The sequence below is a fragment of the Pongo abelii genome, chromosome 5 (genome assembly GCF_028885655.2).
Source record: "Pongo abelii isolate AG06213 chromosome 5, NHGRI_mPonAbe1-v2.0_pri, whole genome shotgun sequence".
NCBI classification, from domain to species: Eukaryota; Metazoa; Chordata; class Mammalia; order Primates; family Hominidae; genus Pongo; species Pongo abelii.
In genome coordinates this window covers 31608357-31632744 of record NC_071990.2, presented here as the reverse complement: position 1 = coordinate 31632744, position 24388 = coordinate 31608357, and the positions used below count along the sequence as shown (strand labels likewise).

At 48.2% G+C, this 24388-nt stretch overlaps 1 protein-coding gene across 1 annotated transcript; it reads right to left on the bottom strand.

Moving 5' to 3' along the window:
- Positions 1-7594: 7594 nt before the first annotated feature.
- On the bottom strand, positions 7595-20174 carry LOC100438364 (MHC class I polypeptide-related sequence A). Its single transcript, XM_024248229.3, has 6 exons — positions 20021-20174; positions 12821-13075; positions 12259-12546; positions 11396-11674; positions 11141-11296; positions 7595-8579 (listed from the first exon to the last, which is right to left on the bottom strand). Exons 1-6 carry the CDS (start codon positions 20088-20090, stop codon positions 8452-8454), a joined length of 1176 nt encoding a protein of 391 aa, XP_024103997.1. The 5' UTR covers positions 20091-20174; the 3' UTR covers positions 7595-8451.
- Positions 20175-24388: the final 4214 nt, after the last annotated feature.

Here is a 24388-nt window from a genome sequence, read left to right as displayed (position 1 = left end):
CTACCACGTGGTGTTATCAAAGGCTTCTAGACTGACCCCAGCCTCCGAATGCCTGATTGTTGGTGTTGGCAACAGGATCTCTAACTTTCCTATCACGATTTCCTCCTTTCTTGTCCATGATTGCCATGTCTCCTATTCTCTCTCTGTATACAATGCTGCAGGAATTTTACAGTTCAGGGAAGTAATCCTGTTAGGCAAGATCAGGAAATGCTGTAGTAACCAGGGATATAGCTCAGGGGAATGTCATTGTGATTTTCTAGGAACACATCTCCCCTACCCGCCACAGTGAGCATCTCTCTCTGCCCTTGTTCTGGAGTGCACATGGCATTTCAAGGTCAACAGCACCAGTGAGTGGAATAGAAGTCCTATCCATGAGGCACATTGTCGGTCCTTTGCCAAAAAACTCTAACTTCCCAATTCTCCTCCCTTTTTGCATCCCTCTACTAGAAACTAGGTTTCATGCTGCTTCAGCTGTATGTGTTTGTATAGTGTGCATATGTGTGTGTGTGTGTGTGTGTGTATGAAGAGAGACAGAATGAAGAGACTAAGATTTTTGACTGAACCATTCTAAAGTTGCTAGACCCATGATATTTCACCACTAAACACCTCACTGTGCATCTCCTAAGAGTAAAAACCTACATTATCACACCAAAGAAAATAAACAATAATTCCATATTATCTAAAGTCCTTTCATATTCAAGTATCTTCACTTCTTCAATCTATTCTTTGTACATTTTTTATAACTTGGTTTCATAAAATATCCACTCATTGCCTTTGATTACGTGTCCTTTAGTTACCTGTAATCTACAACAATCCACGAATCTTTTTTTCTTTTAGAACGGCATTGCTTATTGCAGGCCAAATAACTTTAGCATGCTCTCCACACCGAATTTATCATATTATTTCCCCTGATGCCTTTTACTTTGCTCTTCTCTCTGCTGTGTTTCCTAAAGACCGAGGCAGATCTGGGTTAAACATTTGGCAACAATGTTTCCAGGAGGGGCTGTCACCTGCACTTTCATTACATTGAGAGGCACACAAGGCTCTTCAGGGCTCTTTCCGACACCATAATAACCAAATTCGTTCTGATTTCCCAGAGATGCATACACCTGGGCTGGGAATGCAGTGGGTACAAGTGCGATTTTCTGGCAATAGGAGATCCTGCCACTCTCCCCATTCCTCACGTGCCTCATCAGGCCAGGTCCCTCCAGGCCTGAACTCCCTTTGCCTGTTTCCCAGCCCCACTCCGTTTTGTGTCTGTTTACTCATCCCTTCCCCTGTCCAAGCCCAGCTCCTGAGTGTCTCCACCTCTCAAACCAGTGTTCTCATCCAGGGGAGATTTTCTCACCGGAGGACAGGAGCTATGTCTGGAGAAATTTTTTGTTGCCATAACTGGAGTGAGGAGGAGGTGCTACTAGTATCTTGTGGGGAATGGCCAGGGATGCTGCTGAACGTCCCTCAGTGTATAAGGGAGCCCAATCACCCATGCAACAGAAAATTATCCAGCCCAAATACCAAGAATGCCAAGGGTAAGGAGGCCTGCGAGGACCTTCTCTTCCTTGAGTACAAACTTCCTTGAACTCCAGCAAAGGACATAGACAAAGACCACTGAGAGATGCCCTGAAAGACACATGTGGCTCCACCCCAGTCATCCCTCCCTTTCCCAGAGCTCTATCTCTATAGCTGTAGTGCTTAGGCCCTTAGCTGGGATCCAGAAACCAATTCTCCTATGACACCGCATGGAAAAGTGATGTTACGTGCACATGTGGCTTCATTACCAGAGGTCAGACTTTGATATTTATCATATCAGCCAGGGGTCTCAGACACAACTGTTCCCCCAACAGTCCATGATCCTCTGCACTAGGGAGAGGGTAGAGAATGAGGGAGGCCCTCACTCCAAATCTTCTATCACTGCTAATGAAGTACTAAAAAGAGGTACAAAGCACTGTATCCCCTCTGGGGACCTGGCAGAAAAGCAGGGTCTCCACAGTGCCAAATTCTATAGAAAAACATACCATTTTGGCAAAATACCCAAGTCACATTTCTAAGCCCCAGGCTGCAGCTCAAATAGAAACAATATCAAAACCCCAAAATCTTAGGTAAGCTAAAATCATTGAAGCTGGCTGGAAGGGTTTGTGAGACCTGTAGTTAGTGAGAAGGACAACTCAATTTAGAACTGCAGCAGAAGAACGGCATCATGTGGTCCCCTGAATGAACCCTCTCCTTTCAGCAGGAAATTGTGAGGATTTTTTTTTTGGGGAAAAAGTAGAATCTCGTTAAATTTCTGAGGTTTACACTTACTACTTATTTGTTGACTTTGTAGATGTCAACTTCACTTTGAACATCCTGTAATTCACTTCTTTACTGTAAGTGGAGAGAATCTGAACTTGTTTCTGAAGCAGGAAACCAGGGACTGGTTATGTGAGCTATCACCCCACCCTGTGGCTGGCTCCCTTATGCAGTAAGCATAACATTGTGGGCCAACAAAATTTGTAGCAAGGAAAACCGTAAACCCTCCATTTCAGTCTATGTTTCAGCTTGTCTAGTAATGATCTAGTCTTGCCTCACTCTTAACATTTTAAAGTTTATAATTCTACTTGATATTGATTTTATAAGAATTCATGTATTTTCATTTCTGTTGTGTTTGTCACTGGAAGCCTCCTCAAAACAACTGTGGAGAAAAGAAAAGTAAATAAATGCATGGCGTACTAGTGCTCAATGCATCTTGCAAATGTGTCAGCCCCACTTCCACAGATGGTGCTTCAACAAGTGGTGCTGAGAAACTGGATATCTGCATGCAAAAGAATGATGTCAGACACAATTCATAGCCTTCCCTACACCATACTCAACAATTAACTCAGAATGTATCAAACAACGAAGCTTAAGAGTCAAACCTGTAACACCCTTAGAAGAAAACATTGAGGAAAGTCTTGTGAACATTGGATTTGGTAGTAGTTTCTTGGCTGGATGACCCAAAGCATGAGCAATTAAAGAAAAATGACAAATTAGACTTCACCAGATTTAAAAACTTTTTTGCAACAAATGACATTATTAAAAGAGTGGAAAGAAAATGCACAGAATGGGAGGAGTTATTTGCCAATCACATATCTGATGAAGAATTAATATTCAAAATACATAAAAAACTACAACTCATCAATTAAAAAACCAACACCATTCAAAAATGGGTAATGGACATGAAGAGACATTCACACCGCTGTCCATCACCCACACAACAGGTAGAGTGAGCCTTTCAAACGGGAATTAGAGCACATCATCACCACCACATCCCAAAGTCACTCCAGCTTCTTCCCTTCTTAGCGCAATGAAACCCCAATGTCTCGCCATTTCCTACAAGCCCCTCAACACAGGGCCCCTCTGTCAACTCTGGGCTCATCCCACCCCTCTCAGCCCAGCTCATTTGTCTCCACTCACACCAGCCTCTTGTCACTGCTCTGCCCTGTCTCTGCCACCTACCCATGCTGACTCCCACATGTACCTGCTCCCCAGGGATTCACATGACTCACTCCTCACACGATTCAGGTCTCTTCTCAGATAACCAGTGGTCAAGTTCTCAGAAACGTCTTGCTCAATGACCTTGTCTAAACTATGTCCCCTGCTATTCCCACCATCACCTATCTTCTGGCCTAGGCATATTTTTCTCAATGGCAATTAGTGGTAATACTAGGTTTTATTTGCTTACTGTCCATTGGTATATTAGGGTTCTCCAGAGAAACTCGACCAACTGGATAGATAGATAGATAGACCAGAGAGAGAAGGAAAGCACCACAGTCACTGAAGTAAGGGCCCTCATGGAAGAGGTGTGACAGGAAAGGCCTGCTGTCCCAGGGCCACCATATATAGAAGTGACTCCCATTCTGGGCAGGACCTTTCTTTCTTTTGTATTCGCAGTAGTTCTGAAATTGCAGGATGCTGAAACCCAGCACTGGCCAGTTATACTGTTTCTTTCTTTACCATTAAATGCTGTGCCAAAGAGCACCTTAATACATTTCTTTCCTCTTCCTGGAGAGAGGCAAAATGACAGTAGATATGTTGAAACACACAAATGTACTTTAAGCACATGCTTTCAGAAAAAGCTACTAGAAGATTAATTGCACCAAAATGAGGGGGGATACAAAAGTAAAAAGAAAGATTGCATATCCATGTTCATAGTGGTGTTATTCACAACAGGCAAGATATGGAAGCAACCTATATGTTTACCAACAGATGAATAGATCAAGAAAATATGATTATATACAGACAATGGAATATTATTCAACATTTAAAAGAAGAAAATCTTGCTATATGCTACAACGTATATGAACCTTGAAGTCACTGCTAAGTGAAATATGCCAATCAAAAAAAAAAAAAACTCCAAATACTGCATAATTCCATTTATATGAGGTGTCTAAAACAGTCAAACTTGATGAACGTGAAAGTAGAATGGTGGCTGCCAGGTAAAACTTCCAGGTAATGAGGCATTTTTGTGCAATGGGCACAGAGTTTCAGCTTTCAAGGTGAAATATTCTAAAGATCGCCTGCACTACACTGTGCTTACAATTAACACTATTATAGTACTGTATATTTTAATTAAAAATTTTTTTTTTTTTTGGCTGGAGACAGGGTCTCACTACTTTCCCCAAGCTGGACTTGAACTGTAGGCCTCCAGTGATCCTCCTGCCTTAGCCTCCCAAATTGCTGGGATTATAGGCATGAGCCACCACACCTGGCCAATGGTACTGTATTCTTAAAAATAGTTATGATAGTAAATTTTATGTGTATTTTTTGCCACAATGAAAAAATGCTCAGCCCTCTTACTAATTTAGAAAGAAACTGCATCAGCTAATTAAAAACATATTAGGATGTGGCCTGTGGTCCTGACTACCCAGGAGGATGAGGTGGGAGAGTCACTTGAGCCTATGAGGTCGAGCCTGCAGTAAGCCATGATGGCACCACTGCACTCCAGCCTGGCTGACAGAGCAAAATTCCCTCTTTTTTTTCTCTCTCTCGCCCTCTTTCTCTCCACACATACACGCACGCACACACACACACATACACACACGAACCAGGAGAATCAGCATCTCATGAAACTAGACAGAAAGACTCATATGCCCCAGCCTTGACATCTTTAATCAGTCTGCATTTTGGCTGGACTCCAGGTGGCTCTACTGCATGTAAAGCACCGCCCCAGATGGCGGTGGAGGGAGATCCTAGGACGGTGACTCTGCTCCACAGGGAGAAGCCTCCAGTCCAGATGGGAGCAGCCAGAAGGGCCCAGGAGGGACATTTCCAAGAAGGTAAAGTGGATTATCCAAAGTCTGTAACTTCTTAAAAGAGTAATATGGCTGGGTGCGGTGGCTCACCCCTGTAATCCCAACACTTTGGGAGGCCGAGGCGGGTGAATCGCCTGAGGTCGGGAGCTCGAGATCAGCCTGACCAATACGGAGAAACTCTCTACTAAAAATACAAAATTAGCCGGGTGTGGTGGTGCATGCCTGTAACCCCAGCTACTTGGGAGGCTGAGGCAGGAGAATGCCTTGAACCTGGGAGGTGGAGGTTGTGGTGACCCAAGATTGCGCCATTGCATTCCAGCCTGGGCAATAAGAGCGACACTCCATCTCAAAAAAAAAAAAAAAAAAAAAAAAAAAAAGCCAGGCGCGATGTCTCACGCCTGTAATCCCAGCACTTTCAGAGGCCGAGGCGGGTGGATCACGAGATCAAGAGATCCACATAATTGTGGCCAACATGGTGAAACGCCGTCTCTACTAAAAATACAAAAATTAGCTGGGCATGGTGGTGCATGCCTGTAATCCCAGCTACTCGGGAAGCTGAGGCGGGAGAATCGCTTGAACTTGGGAGGCAGAGGTTGTGGTGAGCCAAGATCACACCACTGCACTCCAGCCTGGACAACAGAGTGAGACTCCATCCCAAAAAAAGGAGTAATACAAATAGAAGAAATATCAACGTTAATGAGTGCTATTTATAAAATAAACAAAAACAAAGGCAAGTATTAACTACAGGAAGAACAAATGTTCAGGAAGTGGAAAGTGGTCAAGCTGACATATGAGAAAATTAGTCATGGAAAAGGAAACAAGGAACGACTGAACCAAACATAATTACTACAGGAATACATCGGGAAGATGAAAGAATGGGAAGAGTGAAAGGGAACAGGTACAATTAACCATTGCATTCACCACTGTGCTGTGCAACAGATAATGACTGCAACTGAAAAATCAAGCAGTATTAATGAAGGTATTGTATTTAGACATATGGAAGTAAAAGTTGAAAGACTTGGCTAAAAATGTTGAAAATGGTTGCCTCTAAGAAGGCAGAAATTGAGAAGATGCAGAGGGGGCTCATTTCTCTAGAGAAATCCTATGCAAATATTTGACTTTTTAAATCATGGACAATTAAATTTTGATTAATAAAAACTTCAATGAATATGAAAATTTATACCTAATGAGAACAGAATTCAACAAGTGACACTTGCTAACTAAAATAAACAAGACTATTAAATATACAACATAAATGCATGAATGTGTAAATGATATAAACCTGAATAAAAACATAAAAGAAAATGTCGATGAACACATCTCTGGATCAATAAGCAGCACATGAGTGAATTCCCTACTCCAGCTCCCTTACTGGTTGCTTTGTGAACCCAGGCAGTGGGAGAAACAGGGCCCAGCTAGGGTCCCTCGTCCTTCTCTTGCTTCCAGGCAGGTCCTGCATCCACTCCTGCTGCAAGGAGAGCTCCCATCCCTGCCTTGAGTCTGTTTCACAGGTGTCACCCTTATGTTCTCTGCCATGACCGCCTTACCTGGGTGGGGCTGAGGTTGCCTTGACCAAGAAGTGCATCACCCTTCTGTGTGCCCCAACACCAGCAGTCAGGAGGCATCAAGAAACAGGGTGAGGAATAACCCACCTCTTACATGTCCACTTTCCTGGTTCATTTATTCTTCATTCATTCAGTCCACACCTCCCCAGCAGTCACTTTACGCCAGAACCTGACTGACTGGGATTCTTCAAAATCAGAAAACCTCGAAGCACTCTCTATCCCCTCCCGAATATCACACTTCAGCTCTGTGTCATCACATGAAGGCTCCAACTCTTCAGGGCAGATGTTCCCCCAGAGTCAGCCCCTGAAGTTCGGTGCCAGATGTCCCACCTCCATCCCTTCCCAGTCCTTTCTGTTCTGCTGTGAATCTGTCAGTCATCATGAGCTAGCAGGGAAAGGGGACAAGGAGGGGAGATTGTCTTCACGCTGCGCCAAGGCATTGAGACAGACCTCTCTTTCTCCCTGAACCTCACACTTTATCCGCTCCCAGACGCACGAAATAAAACAGACTAGAAATGTCTGTTTAAAGAGTAAACATCTATGGTATAAAATTACGCACCCGTAACAGTAGACACAGAGTAATGCGTGAGTGTGATGGGGCGAGGGGACCTCAAGGTGACAAGAAAGCTGGTCCTGGGCTGGTCAGGAGGAGTCATCACCAAGACACTCACTCACAAAGCTCGCCTATGATAATCCAATTACTACACATGTAATATATTAAAATATCTTAAAATATAATAAAATAGGCCAGACATGGTGGATGATATAATAAAATAAAATATATTAAAATGTAATAAAATAGGCTGGGCATGGTGGCTCATGCTTGTAATCCCAGCACTTTGGGAGGCTGAGGCAGGCAGATCACCTGAGGTCAGGAGTTTGAGACCAGCCTGGCCAACATGGCAAAATCCTGTCTCTATGAAAAATGCAGAAATTAGCCGGGTGTGGTGGCGCACGTCTGTAACCCCAGCTACTCGGGAGGCTGAGGCACGAGAAGTGCTTGAACCCGGGAGGCGGAGGCTGCAATGAGCCGAGATCATGTCACTGAACTGCAGCCTGGGTGACAGAGTGAGACACTGTCTTTTTTTTTTTTTTTTTTTGAGACAGAGTCTCGCTCTGTCGCCAGGCTGGAGTGCAGTGGTGCGATCTCAGCTCACTGCAACCTCCACCTCCCAGGTTCAAGCGATTTTCCTGCCTCAGCTCCCGAGTAGCTGGGACTACAGGCACGCGCCACCAGGCCCAGCTAATTTTTTGTATTTTCAGTAGAGACAGGGTTTCACCATGTTGGTCAGAATGGTCTCGATCTCTTGACCTTGTGATCCGCCCTCCTCGGCCTCCCAAAATGCTGGGATTACAGGCGTGAGCCACCGTGCCTGGCCTGAGACTCTGTCTTAAAAAAAAATAATAATAATACAAAAACAACAGAAACAATGACACCAATTAATATGCTACAGCTGCAAACGCCTCATATCTACTAACATTTTGCAGCCTCCAACAACAATAAATAAGTGCTTTTATTTTCTCTGTTTCATAGGTCACGAAACTGAGGCACCAAGAGGGAAAGTGCTGGTGAGATCCAGGCAGGGAGTTGAATCCCGGCCGCCTGGCTGTAGAGTCTAGGCGCCTTCAGTGGAGCCAGTGGACCCAAGAACTGACATCAGAGGCTGAAATCCGAGCTGTGCGTCATCCCTGTGGTCACCCGTCCCAACTGGGTGTTGATCCAGGGCCTGCAGGCTCACGAGCTCTGGAGAAAAGAGGGAAACGGGTAAATGCTCCACTGGGTGCAGTGTTATGTTTATTCCCTGAGGACTTTTCTCTCTTCAGTTGCTCCAAAACCAGATTCGCCCTTTCTCTGAGGGAAGATGAGGCCCCCACTTTTTTCTTCCTCCCTCCTTGCTTTTCCCAGCCCCTGCCAGTTCCCTCCCATCACTCCATCAACATCAGCCCCTGCCCTGTGCCCACCACTCATCGTGCAGGGAGGGAAAGGGCCCCAAGACTAAAGGACAAGACCCAAGAGGGAACCCAGTGCCCTCCCGTCCTCTCAGGCCTGACCAGTCCTGTTACAGTGAGAGGCCTCCCCAAAGAGAGGCCCTGACCCTTGCTCTCAGTCCCCAGGCCCTCCTCTCCTGCAGAGGCACCTGCACACCAGGGCAGGCCCTGCCCACTGTGGGCTCTGCCCTCTATCTACAGCTCAGCGCTCCTCCCCTCCCAGCCCTGAGCAGGCAGCTCCTAACTGGGGACCCCATCAGGAAGCCTGGGGGGCCCAGCAGGCCCAGCATGGAAAGATGTGGCTGCCACAGGATCTGCACCTGACATGACCCTGGGACCCCCACCTTGCTCGAGGAGGCCTGGCCTCTCCTGACCCTCAGCACCAACCCAAGCCTGTGACCTGCTCTTGAGTAACCACTGCTCCTGCCTGGTCCACTTAACCCTGGAAACGCAGCTCCACCCCAGGGCTGCTGCTTGGTGAGGCTGCGAGGCCTTCCTGCTCTGTCCCTAGCAGGGATTCCAACCAGGCCACTGCCCTTGCAACCTACAAGGGATTTTCTCCATGTGGAGTAGGGGAGACCCCTTAGCCTGAGGCTGCCTCTGCCCACCCTCTGCACCTGGGAACTGCCACTGCCACAGCCGCCATCTCCACACAGACCCTCCTGGAGAGGGGGCTCCAAATTTGAGTTCCTGTTTCATTTAATATGCTTTACAGTATTAGGAAATCCTATTAAGATTGCAGAGCTGAAATTATGAAAATCTTTATTGGACATCGCAGGAATTTTGAGAAATTTGTGTTCCTGTTTCATATAATATGCTTTACAATATTAGAGGAAATCCTATTAAGATTATAGAGCTGAAATTATGACTATCTTTACTGGACATCAACATTGAAAGCAGGAATTTTGAGAAACTGGCACATGAACTTCATACTCTTTTCCTGGCCAAAACCCCAGTGACTTACGAGGAAAGCATTCCTGCCCACAGGGAAGAAGAACTGACAATCCCTCTACGGGAGACGCCGCGGGTGAGAGCAGGAGCGACCACAGACCTGCACTGCCCCTGCTGTGGGTGCCTCCTGGACAGGGCCCTCTTGCTGCAGGGCAGGGGACAAACCTTCCCATCTGCTCAGGCCTGAGGGGCCGACTGACAGTGCAATTAGGTTCAAGGATGAGAAACCAGCGCCCCTACCGCCAGACACACCCTCCTGGACACCCCAGCCTCTTACTGTCCCCTGAACTGCTTCTGTCTTTGCAGAAACACAAAACTTCCTGCTGTCTCTTTTCATCCCCTGTGAAACAACCTGACTGTGGGGAAATGATTCTGACCGTCCCTTACTCCAAACTTAACAGGCAGTGACCAGCTTGAGAAAGGGAAATTGGCTCAGGGAGGGCAAGGTGAGGCCACAGAGCACAGATTAAAGCCCCAAAAACATGGGCCCTGAGGACTGTGTCCCTCAGGGACTGGAGAAGAAAACACTCGGAGGTAGGATGAAAACAGGGACCACAGCTGCCCTGATGAGGGGCTGGGTCCCGCTCCTCAAACGGCCCAGGAACATCTGCTTATCTACTCATCCATGTCATCTGCAAAGAAACTCAGGGAGGTCAGGCCGTGGGAACCTGGAAAGAGCAGGGACTCGAATGGTGCAGAGGACACGACAACCCCAAGAAAGCTCCTGGAGGAGGTGCATGGGGAGCTGCAAAGTGGACAGAGATGGCCATGTGTGCTCAGGACCCTCCCTGTTACAAGGGGTCTCCAAAGGGCTACACAGGCAGGGCCCCCAGGCTGGGCCTCATAGGTCTTTTTCTTGGTGTCCACCCCGATGGCTGGAGAAACAGGGGAGAGGGATGCAGAGAGGAAGGGAATAGGGGCACCGCCTCTCCTCAGATTCCTCTCCGGTTTCTGGCCCTCCCCAGATCACAGCCACCTTTACTATTTGCTCCCTCTGAGGCCATGATCATCCAGGCCCTCAGCAATCAGCACGTGATTCCCAGCTCACCCCACCTGGATGCGCCCTAGTGAGCCCGAGAGACACAGAGACCGGGATGGGGACAGAGCAGGCGCCGCAGCCCTCCCTGCTGCCCACTCCTCACCTGCAGCAGGAGGAGGCCACAGCTGGGCGTTTGACCCTCGCTTGGGCAGCGCTTATGGGTGTAGATGGAGATGTTGCCCCCATTCCCTTCCCAAATTCCCCAATTTCCATCCCGTGTTACAGAAGCCTTGTCACCAACATGCCTATCTTTGCAGGAGCAATGAGGGGACCCTACTGCCCAGACAGGGGCCTTACCATCTCCAGGAACTGCCCCCTTTTCTCACCTGGACCCTCTGCCGCTGATGTTTTCTTCTTACACAAAAGGGCATAGAAAATAATAATAACAAAAATAGCAGCAGCAGCAGCAGCAGCAGCAGCAGCAGCAGCAACAGCAGAAACATGGAATGTCTGCCAATGACTCTGAAGCACCAGCACTTTCCCTGAAAAAAAGGGACTTGTTATACACTGGGCAGAGAGCCACAGCCATCCCTGCTGTCCCTACCCTGGCCTGACCCTCTCCAGGGTCACCCTAGGCTCACCAGAGGGCACAGGGTGAGTGCTCTGATTCCCGCTGTGTTCCATGTAGCAGGTGAACCTCTGCTCCTCTCCTTGGCGAATCCTGGTGGCCACCCAGGTCTGGTAGGTTCCATTCCTATCAGGCAGGACACCCTCCCACTGCTGGGTGTCGTGGCTCAAAGATACCCCATCCTGACGCCAGGTCAGTGTGATATTCCAGGGATAGAAGCCAGAAGCCCAGCACGTCACGGTGATGTTGCCCTCTGAGGCTTTGCCATGGGTGACATTCACCATGGGGGGCACTGGAGAAGAAAGGGCAGAGCCAGTGAAGCCCTGCTCCCCTCTAAGGAGGGGAGAGGAACAGGGCTGTTTCTCTCCACTGTTCTCACTCTGGCTGAAGCCCTCCGGGACCCCTGACCTGCAAGTCTGTCCTCACCCTGGGGCCAAGTTCCTCCAGGCTGGCAGGAGGATGGGCCTCGGGACTGTGGCCTCAGGCTCTGGGATCCCCACATTGATGCTGAGGAGGGGGATGTCAGCGGTGGACTCCTGGGTGGGGCCAGGAGGGAATTCTCCGGGATGGGCAGGCTGGGAGGCAGAGGGGGCAGCCCTGGCCCTGAAGGCTTCCTCTCCTGCCTGACACCCATCACAGGCTCAGGATTCTGTCGGAGGGTCCTCTACTTGCCCTGATTACAACACTGGACGGTTCAGTCCCTGACCCACTGTCTTTATCCAGTGGCTCTAACAATAGAGGAAAATCAGGACACAATATGCCAACAGGAAATGCCTTCATCCATAGCACAGGGAGGGTTTCCCTGGACACAGCTGGGAGGTGAGGCAACTCTAGCAGAATTGGAGGGAGAGGAGAGCCCCTCGCCAGGGTCGGTACCTGTTCTCCTCAGGACTACGCCGGATTCTAGATATTGCTGTAGTTTCTGCCGGCAGTTTGCCTGCAAAGCGCGATAGTGTGTCTTGGTCTTCATGGCAGCTTCCTTCCAGAAATTCGTGACGTTCATAGCCAAGGTGTGAGCTCTGGAGGACTGGGGCACTGTCAATTCCTGAGTCTCCAGGTTTTGGGAGAGGAAGAGCTCCCCATCGTAGTAGAAATGCCGGGAGCTCCTGGTGCTGCTGTCTTCATGGATCTCACAGACCTTAATCTCCTGGAGGGAATGCAAGCCTGCCCCCACCCAGCAGTGACTTCTCCATTCCCAAACCCGACACCTTTCCACCCAAGTGAGGAACTCAGCCCAGGGGGTACGCCTCCCTGGCCCTCCTCCATGCCTCCCTGTGTGGGCTGAGTGCCGGCTCACCACCCTGCTGAGTTCCACTGACCCCCATTCCTCACCCCTAGCCTGAGCCAGATCCAGTGGGAAGAGACAGGTCCCTGCTCACTGCCCCTAACTTTTCTGGAAAAGGCCTCTCCAGTCACTCTTGCCCCTGCTGACTCTCACCTCCTTTCTGGTCCTTGATATGAGCCAGGGTCATCCTGAGGTCCTTTCCGTTCTCTGTCAAGTGCCCGGTCTCTCTGTCCCAGGTCTTATTTCCCAGGACATCTTCTGCCCACTGTCCCTGGGGCTTTGCTCTGCATTTCTGCCTGTCCCAGCGCAGGAAGGGCTGACCATCCAGATGTACCTCAGCGAGAAACCCTGACTGCACAGATCCATCCTGGGACAGCACCGTGAGGTTATAACGAAGACTGTGGGGCTCTGGGGAAGAGGAAATCACAGGTGAAACTTCTTCCTGGAAGTAACTTCACATTGATGTTTAACACACAGGTCTGCTGTCCCAACCTTCCTGAGGAGACAGGAAATGCACACGGGCAAAGGGACAAGAACGAGGATTTCATATACAAGGAAAACTGTGAGGGTGGGAGGATAGAGGAGGGGGCTGATCAACAGAAGAAGGGGGAATGAAGATGGCAAACTTGTAGGCCAGGTACCAGGACTGGGTGGCCACAAGCCCCCTAAGGGAATAGGGGCCAAGGGGAGAGGCTGCCCTGCAGGGGCAAGGGAGGAGCATGAAGGCAGTGGTGGAAGGAAGGTCTTGCCAGAGGGGACAGTGGGAATGGGAAGGGTCTCAGGCTCAGAGGGACCCATGTCCAGTGTGGCTGTGATGCACAGGTGAGGGTGAGATGGAGGCAAGGGCAGCTGCCTCAAGAAGAGACTCATCATGGGCGTGGTGGGGGCAAGGGAGGGGGTGGTCATGAGGCACAAGGGGTAGGAAGGTTGTAGCCCCAGTGAAGTTTATAGTGGGGTCAGTATCCCAGAGGGGAGCAATGGTGTGGGCTTGGGGTCAAAGTGGAAGAGTGGCATGACAAGGCCCCAGGACAGCAAGTGGTTGGAACAGCTAGTGTCCACTGGGGTGAGCAGGTGACAAAGAGTCAGTTGATCTTTTCAGCAAATAGTTCTGGGGGCAGGGGGTGTTCAAATAAAATAAAATTGGACCCTTAATTTGCACTATATACAAAAATTAACTCAAAATGAATCAAAGACCTAAACTCTACACTCAATAACTAAAACCTAAAAATTTCTTAGAAGCAAACATTGGGGATAATGTTCATGACATAGGATTTGACAGTGCTTTCATGGATATGACACCAAAGCACAGATAGAATAGAAGGAACTGACAAAGTAGACTGATGAAAATTCAAAACATCTATGCATCAAAGGGCACAATCAGAGTGAAAAAGCAATCAACCCCGAAATGAAATAAATATTGCAAGTCATATATCTGATAAGAGATTAGTTTCCAGAATATATAAAAAAGTCTGACAAAAACAACAAAACAGTCAATCCACTAAAAACTGGGCAAAGTAGCCATGAGAAGCTATGTGGGGGAAAAAATGGGCAAAAGACTTAAATGGCCAATTCTTCAAAGAAAATTACAAATGATCAACAAACACATGAAAAGATGCTTAATATTAGCACTCATTAGGAAAATGCAAATCCAAACCACAATGAGATGCCACCTGAAACCAATCAGGATGGCTGTTATCACACACCTACACACACACACACACACACACACCCCACAAGTTTGGCAAACAAGCAGAGAAAATGAAGCCCCTGTGTACTGCTTCTATTTCTGGATATATACCCAAAAGAAATACCCAAAGGAAATAAATATATACCCAAAGGAAATGAAATATTTGCCAATATCAAAAAGGTAGAAGTAACCCAAGTGTCCGTTGTCTGAGGGATGGATAACCAAGATGTGGTACATACATATAATGAGTATTATCCATCCTTAAAAGGAATGAAATTCTGACCCATACTACAACTTGGATGAACCTTGAAAATATTATTATTATTATTGTTTTATTTTTTATTTTTTTGGAGATGGAATTTCACTCTTGTTGCCCAGGCTGGAGTGCAGTGGCCTGATCTCAGCTCACTGCAACCTCCACTTCCCGGATTCAAGCGATTCTCCTGCCTCAGCCTCCCCAGTAGCTGGGATTACAGGCACCTGCCATCATGCCTGGCTAACTTTTAGTATTTTTAGTAGAGATGGGGTTTCACCATGTTGCCCAGGCTGACCAGGCTGGTTTCGAACTCCGAAACTCAGGTGATCTACCTGCTTCAGCCTCCCAAAGTGCTGGAAATTCAGGCATGAGCCAGTGTGCCCACCAAACCTCAAAAATATTATAAGTGAAATAAGCCAGAAACAAAAAGACAAACATTACATGATTCTACTTAAATGAGGTACCTAGAGTGGTCAAATTCATAGAAACAAAAAGTAGAATGGTGGTTACCAGGGGCCAGAGGTAGGGAGGAATGGGGAGTTACCGATTAATGGGTACAGAGTTTTGGGTTGCACAAAAATGTAAATGTATCTAATGCCACCGAGTATACACTTAAAAGTGGTTAAAACAGTAAAATTTATGTAATGTATACTTTACCACAATTAAACATTTAAAGAACAAGAAATATCAGTCCTATTCAAACTGTTCTGAAAAACAGAGGAGGAGGGAATACTTCCAAACTCATTTTACAAAGCCAGGAATATCCTGATACCAAAACCAGGCAAAGACACATCAAAAAAAGAAAACTACAGGCCTATATCCCTGATGAACACCGATGCAAAAATCGTCAAGGAAATACTAGCAAACCAAATTCAACAATACATTAAAAAAGATCATTCTTTATGACCAAGTGGAATGTATTCCAGGTATGCAAGGATGATTTAACATACACAAATCAATCAATGTAATACGTCATATCAACAGAATAAAGGACAAAAGCCAATATCATTCCATTGATACTGAAAAAGCATTTGATAAATTCAACATCCCTTCATGATAAAAACTCTCAAAAAACTAAGTATACAAGGAACAGACGTCAATATAATAAAAGCCATATATGACAAACTCACAGCTAGTAACATACTGAATGGGGGAAAACTGAAAGCCTTTTCTCTAAGATCTGGAATAAGACAAGGATGACTAATTTTACCACAGTTATGCAACACAGTACTGCAGATCCTAACTAGAGCAATCAGACAGGAGAAAGAAAGAAGGCGCATTAAAACTGGAAAAGAAGAAGTCAAATTATCCTTGTTTGCACATCATGTGGTCTGATATTTGAAAAACCTAAAGACTCCACCAAAAAACTATTAGAACTGAAGAACAAATTCAGTAAAGTTGCAGGATACAAAATCAACATGCAAAAATCAGTAGCATTTCTATGTGCTAACAGCAAATAATCTGAAAAAGAAATCAAGAAACGAATCCCATTTACAATAGCTACAAATAAAATAAAATACTGAGGAAAAAACTTAACTGAAGAAGTGAAAGATCTCTCCAATAAAAACTATAAAACAGTGATGTGGCTGGGCGTGGTGGCTCATGCCTGTAATCCCAGCACTTTGGGAGGCTGAGGCAAGTGGATCACCTGAGGTCGGGAGTTCAAGACCAGCCTGGCCAACATAGAGAAACCCCGTCTCTACTAAAAATACAAAATTAGCCAGACACAGTGGCACATGCCTGTAATCCCAGCTACTTGGGAGGCTGAGGCAGAAGAATCGCTTGAACCTGGGAGGCGGAGGTTGCGGTGAGCCAAGATCACGCCATTGCATTCTAGCCTGGGCAACAAGAGCGAAACTCCATCTCAAAAACCAAAAACAAAAACCACTGATGCAAAAAATTGAAGGACACAAAAAATGGAAAAGATAGTCCACGTTCATGGATTGGAAGAATCAATTTTGTTGAAATATCCATACTACCCAAAGCAATCTACAGGTTCAATGCAATCCCTATCAAAACACTAATGACATTCTTCACAGAAATAATAAAAATAATCCTAAAATGCATATGGAACCACAAAAAAACCCAGAATAGATAAAGCTATCCTGAGCAAAATGAACAAAACTAGAGGAATCACATTATCTGACTTCAAATTATACTACAGAGCTACAGTAACCAAAACAGCATGATACTGGCATAAAAACAGACACACAGACCAATGAAACAGAATAGAGAACCCAGAAACAAATCCATACATCTACAGTAAACTCATTTCTAACAAAGGTACCAAGAACACACATTGGCAAAGGAGAGTCTCTTCAATAAATGATGCTGGGGAAACTAGATATCCTTATGCAGAAGAATGAAACTAGACCCTATCTTTCACCATATACAAAAATCAAATCAAAATGGATTAAAGATGTAAATCTATGACCTCAAACTATGAAACTATACAAGAAAACAATGGGGAAACTCTCTAGGATGTTGGACTGGGCAAAGATTTTTAAAGTAATACCCCACAAGCACAGGCAACCAAAGTAAAAATGCATAAATGGGATCATATCAAGTTAAAAAGCTTCTGCACAGCAAAGGAAACAATAAACAAAATGAAGAGACCAGCCAAGAATGGGAGAAAATATTTTCAAACTATTCATCTGACAAAGGATTGGTAACTGAAACATATAAGGAGCTCAAACAACTCTATAGGAAAAAAAAATCTAATAATCCAATTTAAAAATGAGAAAAGATCTGAATAATCATTTCTCAAAGGAAGACATACAAATGGCAGACAGGTACATGAAAAGGTGCTCAACATCATTCGTCAACAGATGAAGGCAAATCGAAACTCCTACAAGATAACATCCCACCCCAGATAAACTGGCTTTTATCCAGAAGACAGGCAATAAGGAATACTGGCGAGGATGTAGCAAAAGGGAACCCTTGTACACTGTTGGTGGGAATGTAAACTAGTACAACCATTATGGGAAACAATGTGGAGGTTCTTCCAAAAACTAAAAATATAAGAGAGCTGTCATATGCTGCAGCACTCCCACTGTTAGGCATATACTCAAAAGAAAGGAAATCGGTATATTAAAGAGCTATCTACTTTTCCATGTTTATTGCAGCACTATTCAAAATAGCCAAGATCTGCAAGCGACCTAAGTGTCCATCAACAGATGCATGGATAAAGAAAATGTGGTGCACATGTGTGTGTGGAGTACTATTCAGTCATCATGTCATTTGCAAAGAACTGGAGGTCATCCTGTGAAGTGAAATAAGCCCCAGGCCCAGACAGACAAACTTTGCATGTTCTCACTTATTTGTGGCAGCCCAAAATTAAAACAATTGATCTCATAGGGAGAGACAATAGAATGATAATTACCAGAGGCTGAGAAGGGTAGTGGGGAGTGGGGGAGCGGGGATGGTTAATGGGTACAAAAATATAATTAGAATGAATAAGATCTAGTAGATAGCACAGCAGGGTGAGTACAGTCAACAATAATTTATTGTACATTTAAAAATAACTGAAAGAACATAATGGGATTGTTTGCAGCACAAAGAAAGGATAAATGCTTGTTGTGATATAACCCATTTACCCTGATGTGATTATTACATATTGTAGGCCTGTGTCAAAATATCCCATGTACCCCATAAATATATACATATATATCTATTACATATCCAAACAAAAGTTAAAAATTAAAAACAAAGCAAGGGGTGGGGGTGCTGGCCAGAGAGAGAAAACCAAGGTAGAGGGGGAGATTCTCAGCCTGAGGAAGGACCTGCCAAAAGGAGTACTGCTGGAGGGGGAGCAGTGGCACCCCAAGAGCAGGCAAAACAGATTTTAGATATGCGGTGTGGGGAGTGAGAGCCCACTGGGGTCGAGGAACCAAAAGAAAAGAACGAAGGTCAAGGAACAGTTGGCCCAACAGCCTGTTTTCGGTCTGGGTTGGGGAGGGGAGATGGGCAGAGCAAGAACTGGAGGGCGGCATGAGCATGGGGCAGGAGTGACTGTGGGAGAACTTGGGGTAGGGTGAGGACAGGAGGGGAGGGTGCTCTGGGGGACGGTGGGGCTTGGAAAGATGCTCAGCACTGTCATATGCTCCAGCACTCCCACTTTCCCACTGAAAGATGAGAACTTGCTGAGGGCCCCAGGCAGCTGGGCAAGAGATAGGAGCAGCACAAGGTCCCAAGGTGGAGAGAGGCGGAGGGACCAGGGAGGGATGGTCCAGCACCTGTGGGCTGGAGGGTGGGGTCCTCAAGAGGGTGAGGCTGAGGATGAAGGAGTGGGGAAGGGGCCACAATGAGGCAGGGCCCAGAGCAGGCACCTGCACTGGAGGGGAGGGGGCATCTGCGCTGCCCTGCGCCCTGCCTAAGGCCCAACTGCCATTAGCATCAGGGCTCCCCTTGGGGGTCTGGAGGGGAGTGGGATGGAGGGAAGACCCCCCAGACAAAAGGCAGCACCAGAAAGTTAGAGTCAGGGACATTTGGGAAGGGGGAGGCATAGGGGCAGCACTGGGTGAAGGCTGCTTGTAGGAAAGACCCATAAGGGGTGCAGGAGCGACCTTCGGTGGCAGGGGCAGGGGATGAGGGCAGAGGACACCCTAGAAATGGATCAGAGAACAGCACACAGGAAGGGGTAGCAGGGAGCTGGGAGGGCAAAAGGACTCAGAGGGTCCTGAGATGGGTAGAGAGAAGGTGAGAGGGAATCTGGTGTCCTTAGATTACTGGTCATCAGTAGGCGCGGGATGCGAGAGAGGAGAGGACCCCCGGAAGCCGGAGGAGAGGGGAGAATGAGCTGGGGATGAGAGAAGTCGCAGGAAGAATCCTCTGCCCGGAGCCTGAAGACTCCAACCCCTCAGCTTGAGAGTCAGGAACCCCCACAGTCCCCACAGCAGCAGGAAGCACCAGCTCCGGGTCCCGAGAAAGGAGGGCCCCTACTCCAGGAGCTGCGGCCCAGGAGCTGAGAACACGTCGGCTCCGGGAGAGGACAGGACTTCAGGGACCTGAGAGCCGCCCCGAGCACCGGGGGTTGTGGCTGCCTCAGTGGCCGCGCTGGAAGGGCACTCGAATGCCATTCACAGGAGCGGCCCCGGAGGCAGCCCGGGAACCCATGGGCCTCAAAAGGACTGGTTTGTCCGAAAAGTGAGAGGAAGCGGAGGAGAGGCGAGGAGAGCAAGTGCAGGAGGAGACCAGAAAATGCAGGTGATGCACGATCCCGAGGAGGACTGAAAAGTGACGGGGAAGCAGGGCTGAAGTGTGGCGGTAACGGGCCGCGTCCAGCTCCCTGCGCCACCGACAGCGCACAGGAGCCCCGCCCTGACCGCACAGCGCTCGCCGCGACCCACCCGACCCCCGGAAACTTCCCGCTGCTCCCGCTCCGCCGAGGACCGCCAGGAACGCCACTCACCAGCAGCGGCTCCCGGAGGTGCAAAAGGGAAGATGCCAGCCAGAAACAGCAAGACCGGGCCCAGCCCCATGGCCCCAACGTCGCCACCCTCTCAGCGGCTCAAGCAGTGGCTAACTGAGCGAAGCCGGGTGGAAGGCGCAGCAGAAACTTAGTCACCTGGCCGGGTCCGACCGCTCATCCAATGAAACTGGGGCCTGGAACTTAGGGCCAATCACGAGCGGAGAGGGCGGGGCCACGCTTGGAAGAGAAAATTCCAGTGGGCTGGAGACCTGGGGAGATTTAGAAGGCGGGACCTGACGCCCAGAAAATGGGGAGCACGCGGGAGCGCAGCCTAAGCAGGGACCAGCTTCGAGTAGCTGAGAATACAGCTCCAACTTCATGAGCACGACCAGGGCCCTGCCTGCCCTCCCCGCATCGCGACCACCCATCCCCGCACCCCCACGCCGAGGAGCGCGGGCCTTACCATGCCCCTTTCGCCCGCCGCCCTATCAGGCCTGCTCTCACTGACTTGTTCCTTCCAGGACAGACAACGCGTGGCTATTCTCCCAACACACTCCCTCAACCGCGCACAGCGTTACTGGCAATGAGACCAGTGACCAGATTTGCAGACCTGTTTCCAGATCTCAGCCACCTCTGCCTCTCAGAAGCACCTGCCGCAGTAGAACCGCTCAGACCACAAACTCTCTTAGACGTTTCAGCTTTATAATCTCCTTCTCCTCCCTTTGACTCAAAGCCAGGCCCCCCTTTCACCCCCTTATATCCTCGAAGTGTCTGAGGTCTCCCAGGGCCCCCTCTCTATTCAGTCCCTGGGTGATCACAGGGCCAAGGAGGCGGCTCCCCATGGTTCCCTACAACACCAAGCTCTCTCCAGACTCCCTTTTCCAGCCTGCCTTAGGACATCTGTACCTCGGACCATAGTCCCCTCCAATGTGACAGATCTACAAAGACTCTCTACACGTCTCCCACCATATCATCCTCTCTTCCTCCTCAGTTTCTCTTAAGAACATCACCATCCTTGGTCCCTTCTGATTTCCTCTTTCCCCCTCATCTCCGGGAGTCAAAGTCAGCTCCTCCAACCCTATTTCAATCCCACAGCCACAATCTTAGTCTAGGCTTTCCCCTCCTTTCAGCCTAGATTACTGCACAGGCTTCCTAAACACTGTGCCTGCCTCAGTTACAACCAGAGTGCTCCAAGCCACCCACAGCGCCCCATCTGCTGAATGTCACACATGATGGATGCTTGTACTCTACCATGGAAACCATAGCTTCCACAATCTGCTGTCTGGCACCACCCCCATTTCTCTGGTGACACCTCCCCAGGGTTGCAGTAAACGTGGGCTCTGGGATCTCCTCACCCTATCCCACCAGGATGCCACTGCCTAAGCAGTCTCCCTCTTCCAGGTTACTGTCACCTCTGCCTTGGAACCCATCAGACCACACCATATCCTTAAAATCTTCCCAATTAGGCTGGTCTGAGTGCAGTGTTTACAACTATCACAACCAGTTATAGGTGTCTTCATTTCTTCTTCACTCCCACTGTTTCACTTGACTAGCCTTTAAAATAAAAAGAAAAGAAAAAAGAAAAAAAGGAAAAAAAATCTTCCAGGGTAGATAGTGGTGACGGTGGCACAACCTTGTGATTATGCTAGAAGCCACTGAGCTGTACACTTTAAAAGGATAAATTGTGTGGCATATGAATTCTCAATTCTCAATAATAAGAATGCTGTCCGGAAAGCCTCTTTCTACTAAGAGAATTGCCTTGTCCCCAACGCACATCTCTTAGTCGTTGGGACATCTAGGCAGAGGTCATCAAACCTAGCCACTGCGTAGAACCACCTGGAGAGTTTTTAATATCCATGTTCCCAGGCCACAGCCACAACCTAGGTTGTTAAATCAGTAAACCTAGGTTGGACCTAAATCTTAGTATCTTTTAAAGTTCCCTAGGTGATTCTGATGTGTAGTCAAGTTTTAGAACTACTGATTTAGCCCGTGGTTTGAACCTTCCTGATAGTACTCACTGTGCCCTGCCATGAATTTTTTTTTTTTTTTTTTTTTTTTTTTTTTTTTTTTTTTTAAGAGAGGAGTCTTGCTGTGTCACTCAGTTGGAATGCAGTGGCATGATTATAGCTCACTGCAGTCTCTTGAGTAGCTGGGACTACAGGCGAGTGCCAGCACACCCAGCTGTCATCTACCATCTTCTACCCTATGAACCCTCCAAGATCAGGAAATGTGTCCATTTCTTCTTTGTCAGCCTCACAAACTTTTTTTTTAAGTTAAACTATACCTGTCATTACTAACTATTCCCCCATGATCCCTAGCCTACACTTTTCTGTGGATGAAAATGTAACGTATTTGAGAATTTTAACAATTTCTTAGTTTTCCCATTCACATTCACTGATAATTTATTTTGATCCTCATAATTTATTGAGCACAGCAGGGACTGGGGTCCTGTCCCCACCTTAGAGAGATTATTTTCACTGCTAAAGATCATGAGCCTAGTGAGGGGCAGAAAGGGAGATGGACCCAGCTCTCCTGACACAGGTCCCAAGCCCTTCCCTCCACGGTGTCTACCCTCCCTCCAGGACTTGCTCCGTGTGCCAGCTCCAGCAAAGGGTCTCATTCAGCTTGCCCCCAGAAAAGACTTTTAATAGTTCCATAATAATAATGAATATGCAAGGTTTGTTCTAAGGCATTTAGAAATGGTTTCAGGGAGACATGAAGCCAGTCCTCTCCTGGGCTAGGGGAGGCCGAGATGGTCTTGAGCTCCAGGGGAGTTACTTCTCAGTGCCCAGGCCTGGGCGCCCCTCCCCCACCAAGCGTCCCAGGTCTTCTGTCCAAAGCCCTCCCCCTCCACCTCACCTCCAACCCCGTCTGCCCTGCCCCATCAGCTACGTTTTCTCCCTCAGCACTTGCCTTATACCACGTGCACTCACGAGCACAGAGGCGATTTCCTTCTCGCAGACTTTAGGCGCCACTGCAGGGTCCGGAAAAGAAAGAGAAACGGCCCAGCGCGGTCGCTTACATAACCCAGGGCGGGGCTCTGCTCCGCCCCCGAAAGTTTTTGCGACGGAGTTTTCCCTCTTGTTGCCCAGGCTGAAGTGCAATGGCGCGATCTCGGCTCACCGCAACCTCCGCCTCCTAGGTTTAAGCGATTTTTCTGCCTCAGCCTCCCGACTAGCTGGGATTACAGGCATTCACCACCAAGCCCGTCTAATTTTGTATTTTTAGTAGAAACGGGGTTTCCCCATGTTGGTCAGGTTGGTCTCGAGCTCCCGACCTCAGGTGATCGCCCGCCTCGACCTCCCAAAGTGCTGGGATTACAGGCGTGAGCCACCGTGCCCGGCCTTGCCCGCATGTGTTTTGAATTTTGCTGCCCGGAATTCACTGCGAGGACTCGGATCACCCGTCACCCCGCCCTGGTCTACGGAAACTGAAATGTGTTCACTGATATAGAAAAGGAATAACGGCGCTGTGGGCTGGGGAGGGCCGAGCTGCCTTCAGGCTTCTGGTCTCCAGCAGCGAGGCACTCACACCTGCCCGCTATGAAAATGCAGACCCGCGTGGCAGGAATTCCGAGTCCGGGCTGGAGCGCGATCTGGAATCCGGCTCTCTTGAAACAGCACCGCGGTGGATTCGGAGCCGGGTGAGTAGGAAACTGAGCCTCCGCCCCTCCCACGGGCCGCCCACGGATTCCAGGATCCGAAAACGCTTCCTGCTGTTCCGTCACCCCAGGAAGGCAGCGTCCGCCTCTGGGCGGTTCTGATGGAAACCGGCTCCGCCGCCCGCAGGAAAACCCACAACTAAGGGGCCAGGAAAAAGCCTCTTAGGGTCCAGCCACTTCAGTGAGGATCCTAACTTACACCCTTAGTGTGGCCTCCATCAAAGACTGGAGTGACCGTCACTGAAATGATACAAGGGGCCCAGGGCGCTGTGGTGCTCAGAATGCGGTGACAGCGCCGCCTCGCGTCCCTTCCCTGACCTGCCCCCGGCGGACGCGGACAAATTTGTTGGCCTGAAGGCTGGAATATACCGGGGATCAAATGCAGAGAATGGAGAAAAGAGGGAAGGATGGGGGTACGTGTTGAAGAAATGAGGGAAGAGATAGCAAGAAAAGGGGAGAGAAAAAGTAAAGGAGAGGTTTTTTGTTTTTGTTTTTGTTTTTGTTTTTGTTTTGAGACAGAGTCTTGCTCTGTCGCCCAGGCTGGAGTGCGGTGGCGCGATCTTGGCTCACTGCAAGCTCCGCTTCCCAGGTTCAGGGCATTCTGCTGCCTCAGCCTCTCAAGTAGCTGGGACTACAGGCTCCCGCCACCACGCCCGACTAATTTTTTGTATTTTTAGTAGAGACGGGGTTTCACTGTGTTAGCCAGG

Bases quoted from the DNA above. Each gene is read 5' to 3' on its own strand.
- LOC100438364 (XM_024248229.3), bottom strand. From the start codon at position 20,090: ATGGGGCTGGGCCCGGTCTTGCTGTTTCTGGCTGGCATCTTCCCTTTT. The intron at 13,076-20,020 runs GTGAGTGGCGTT...CCTCTTCCCCAG, and splicing joins ACCTCCGGGAGCCGCTGCTG to AGCCCCACAGTCTTCGTTAT. The intron at 11,675-12,258 runs GTACCGACCCTG...TTTCTTCTCCAG, and splicing joins CGTAGTCCTGAGGAGAACAG to TGCCCCCCATGGTGAATGTC.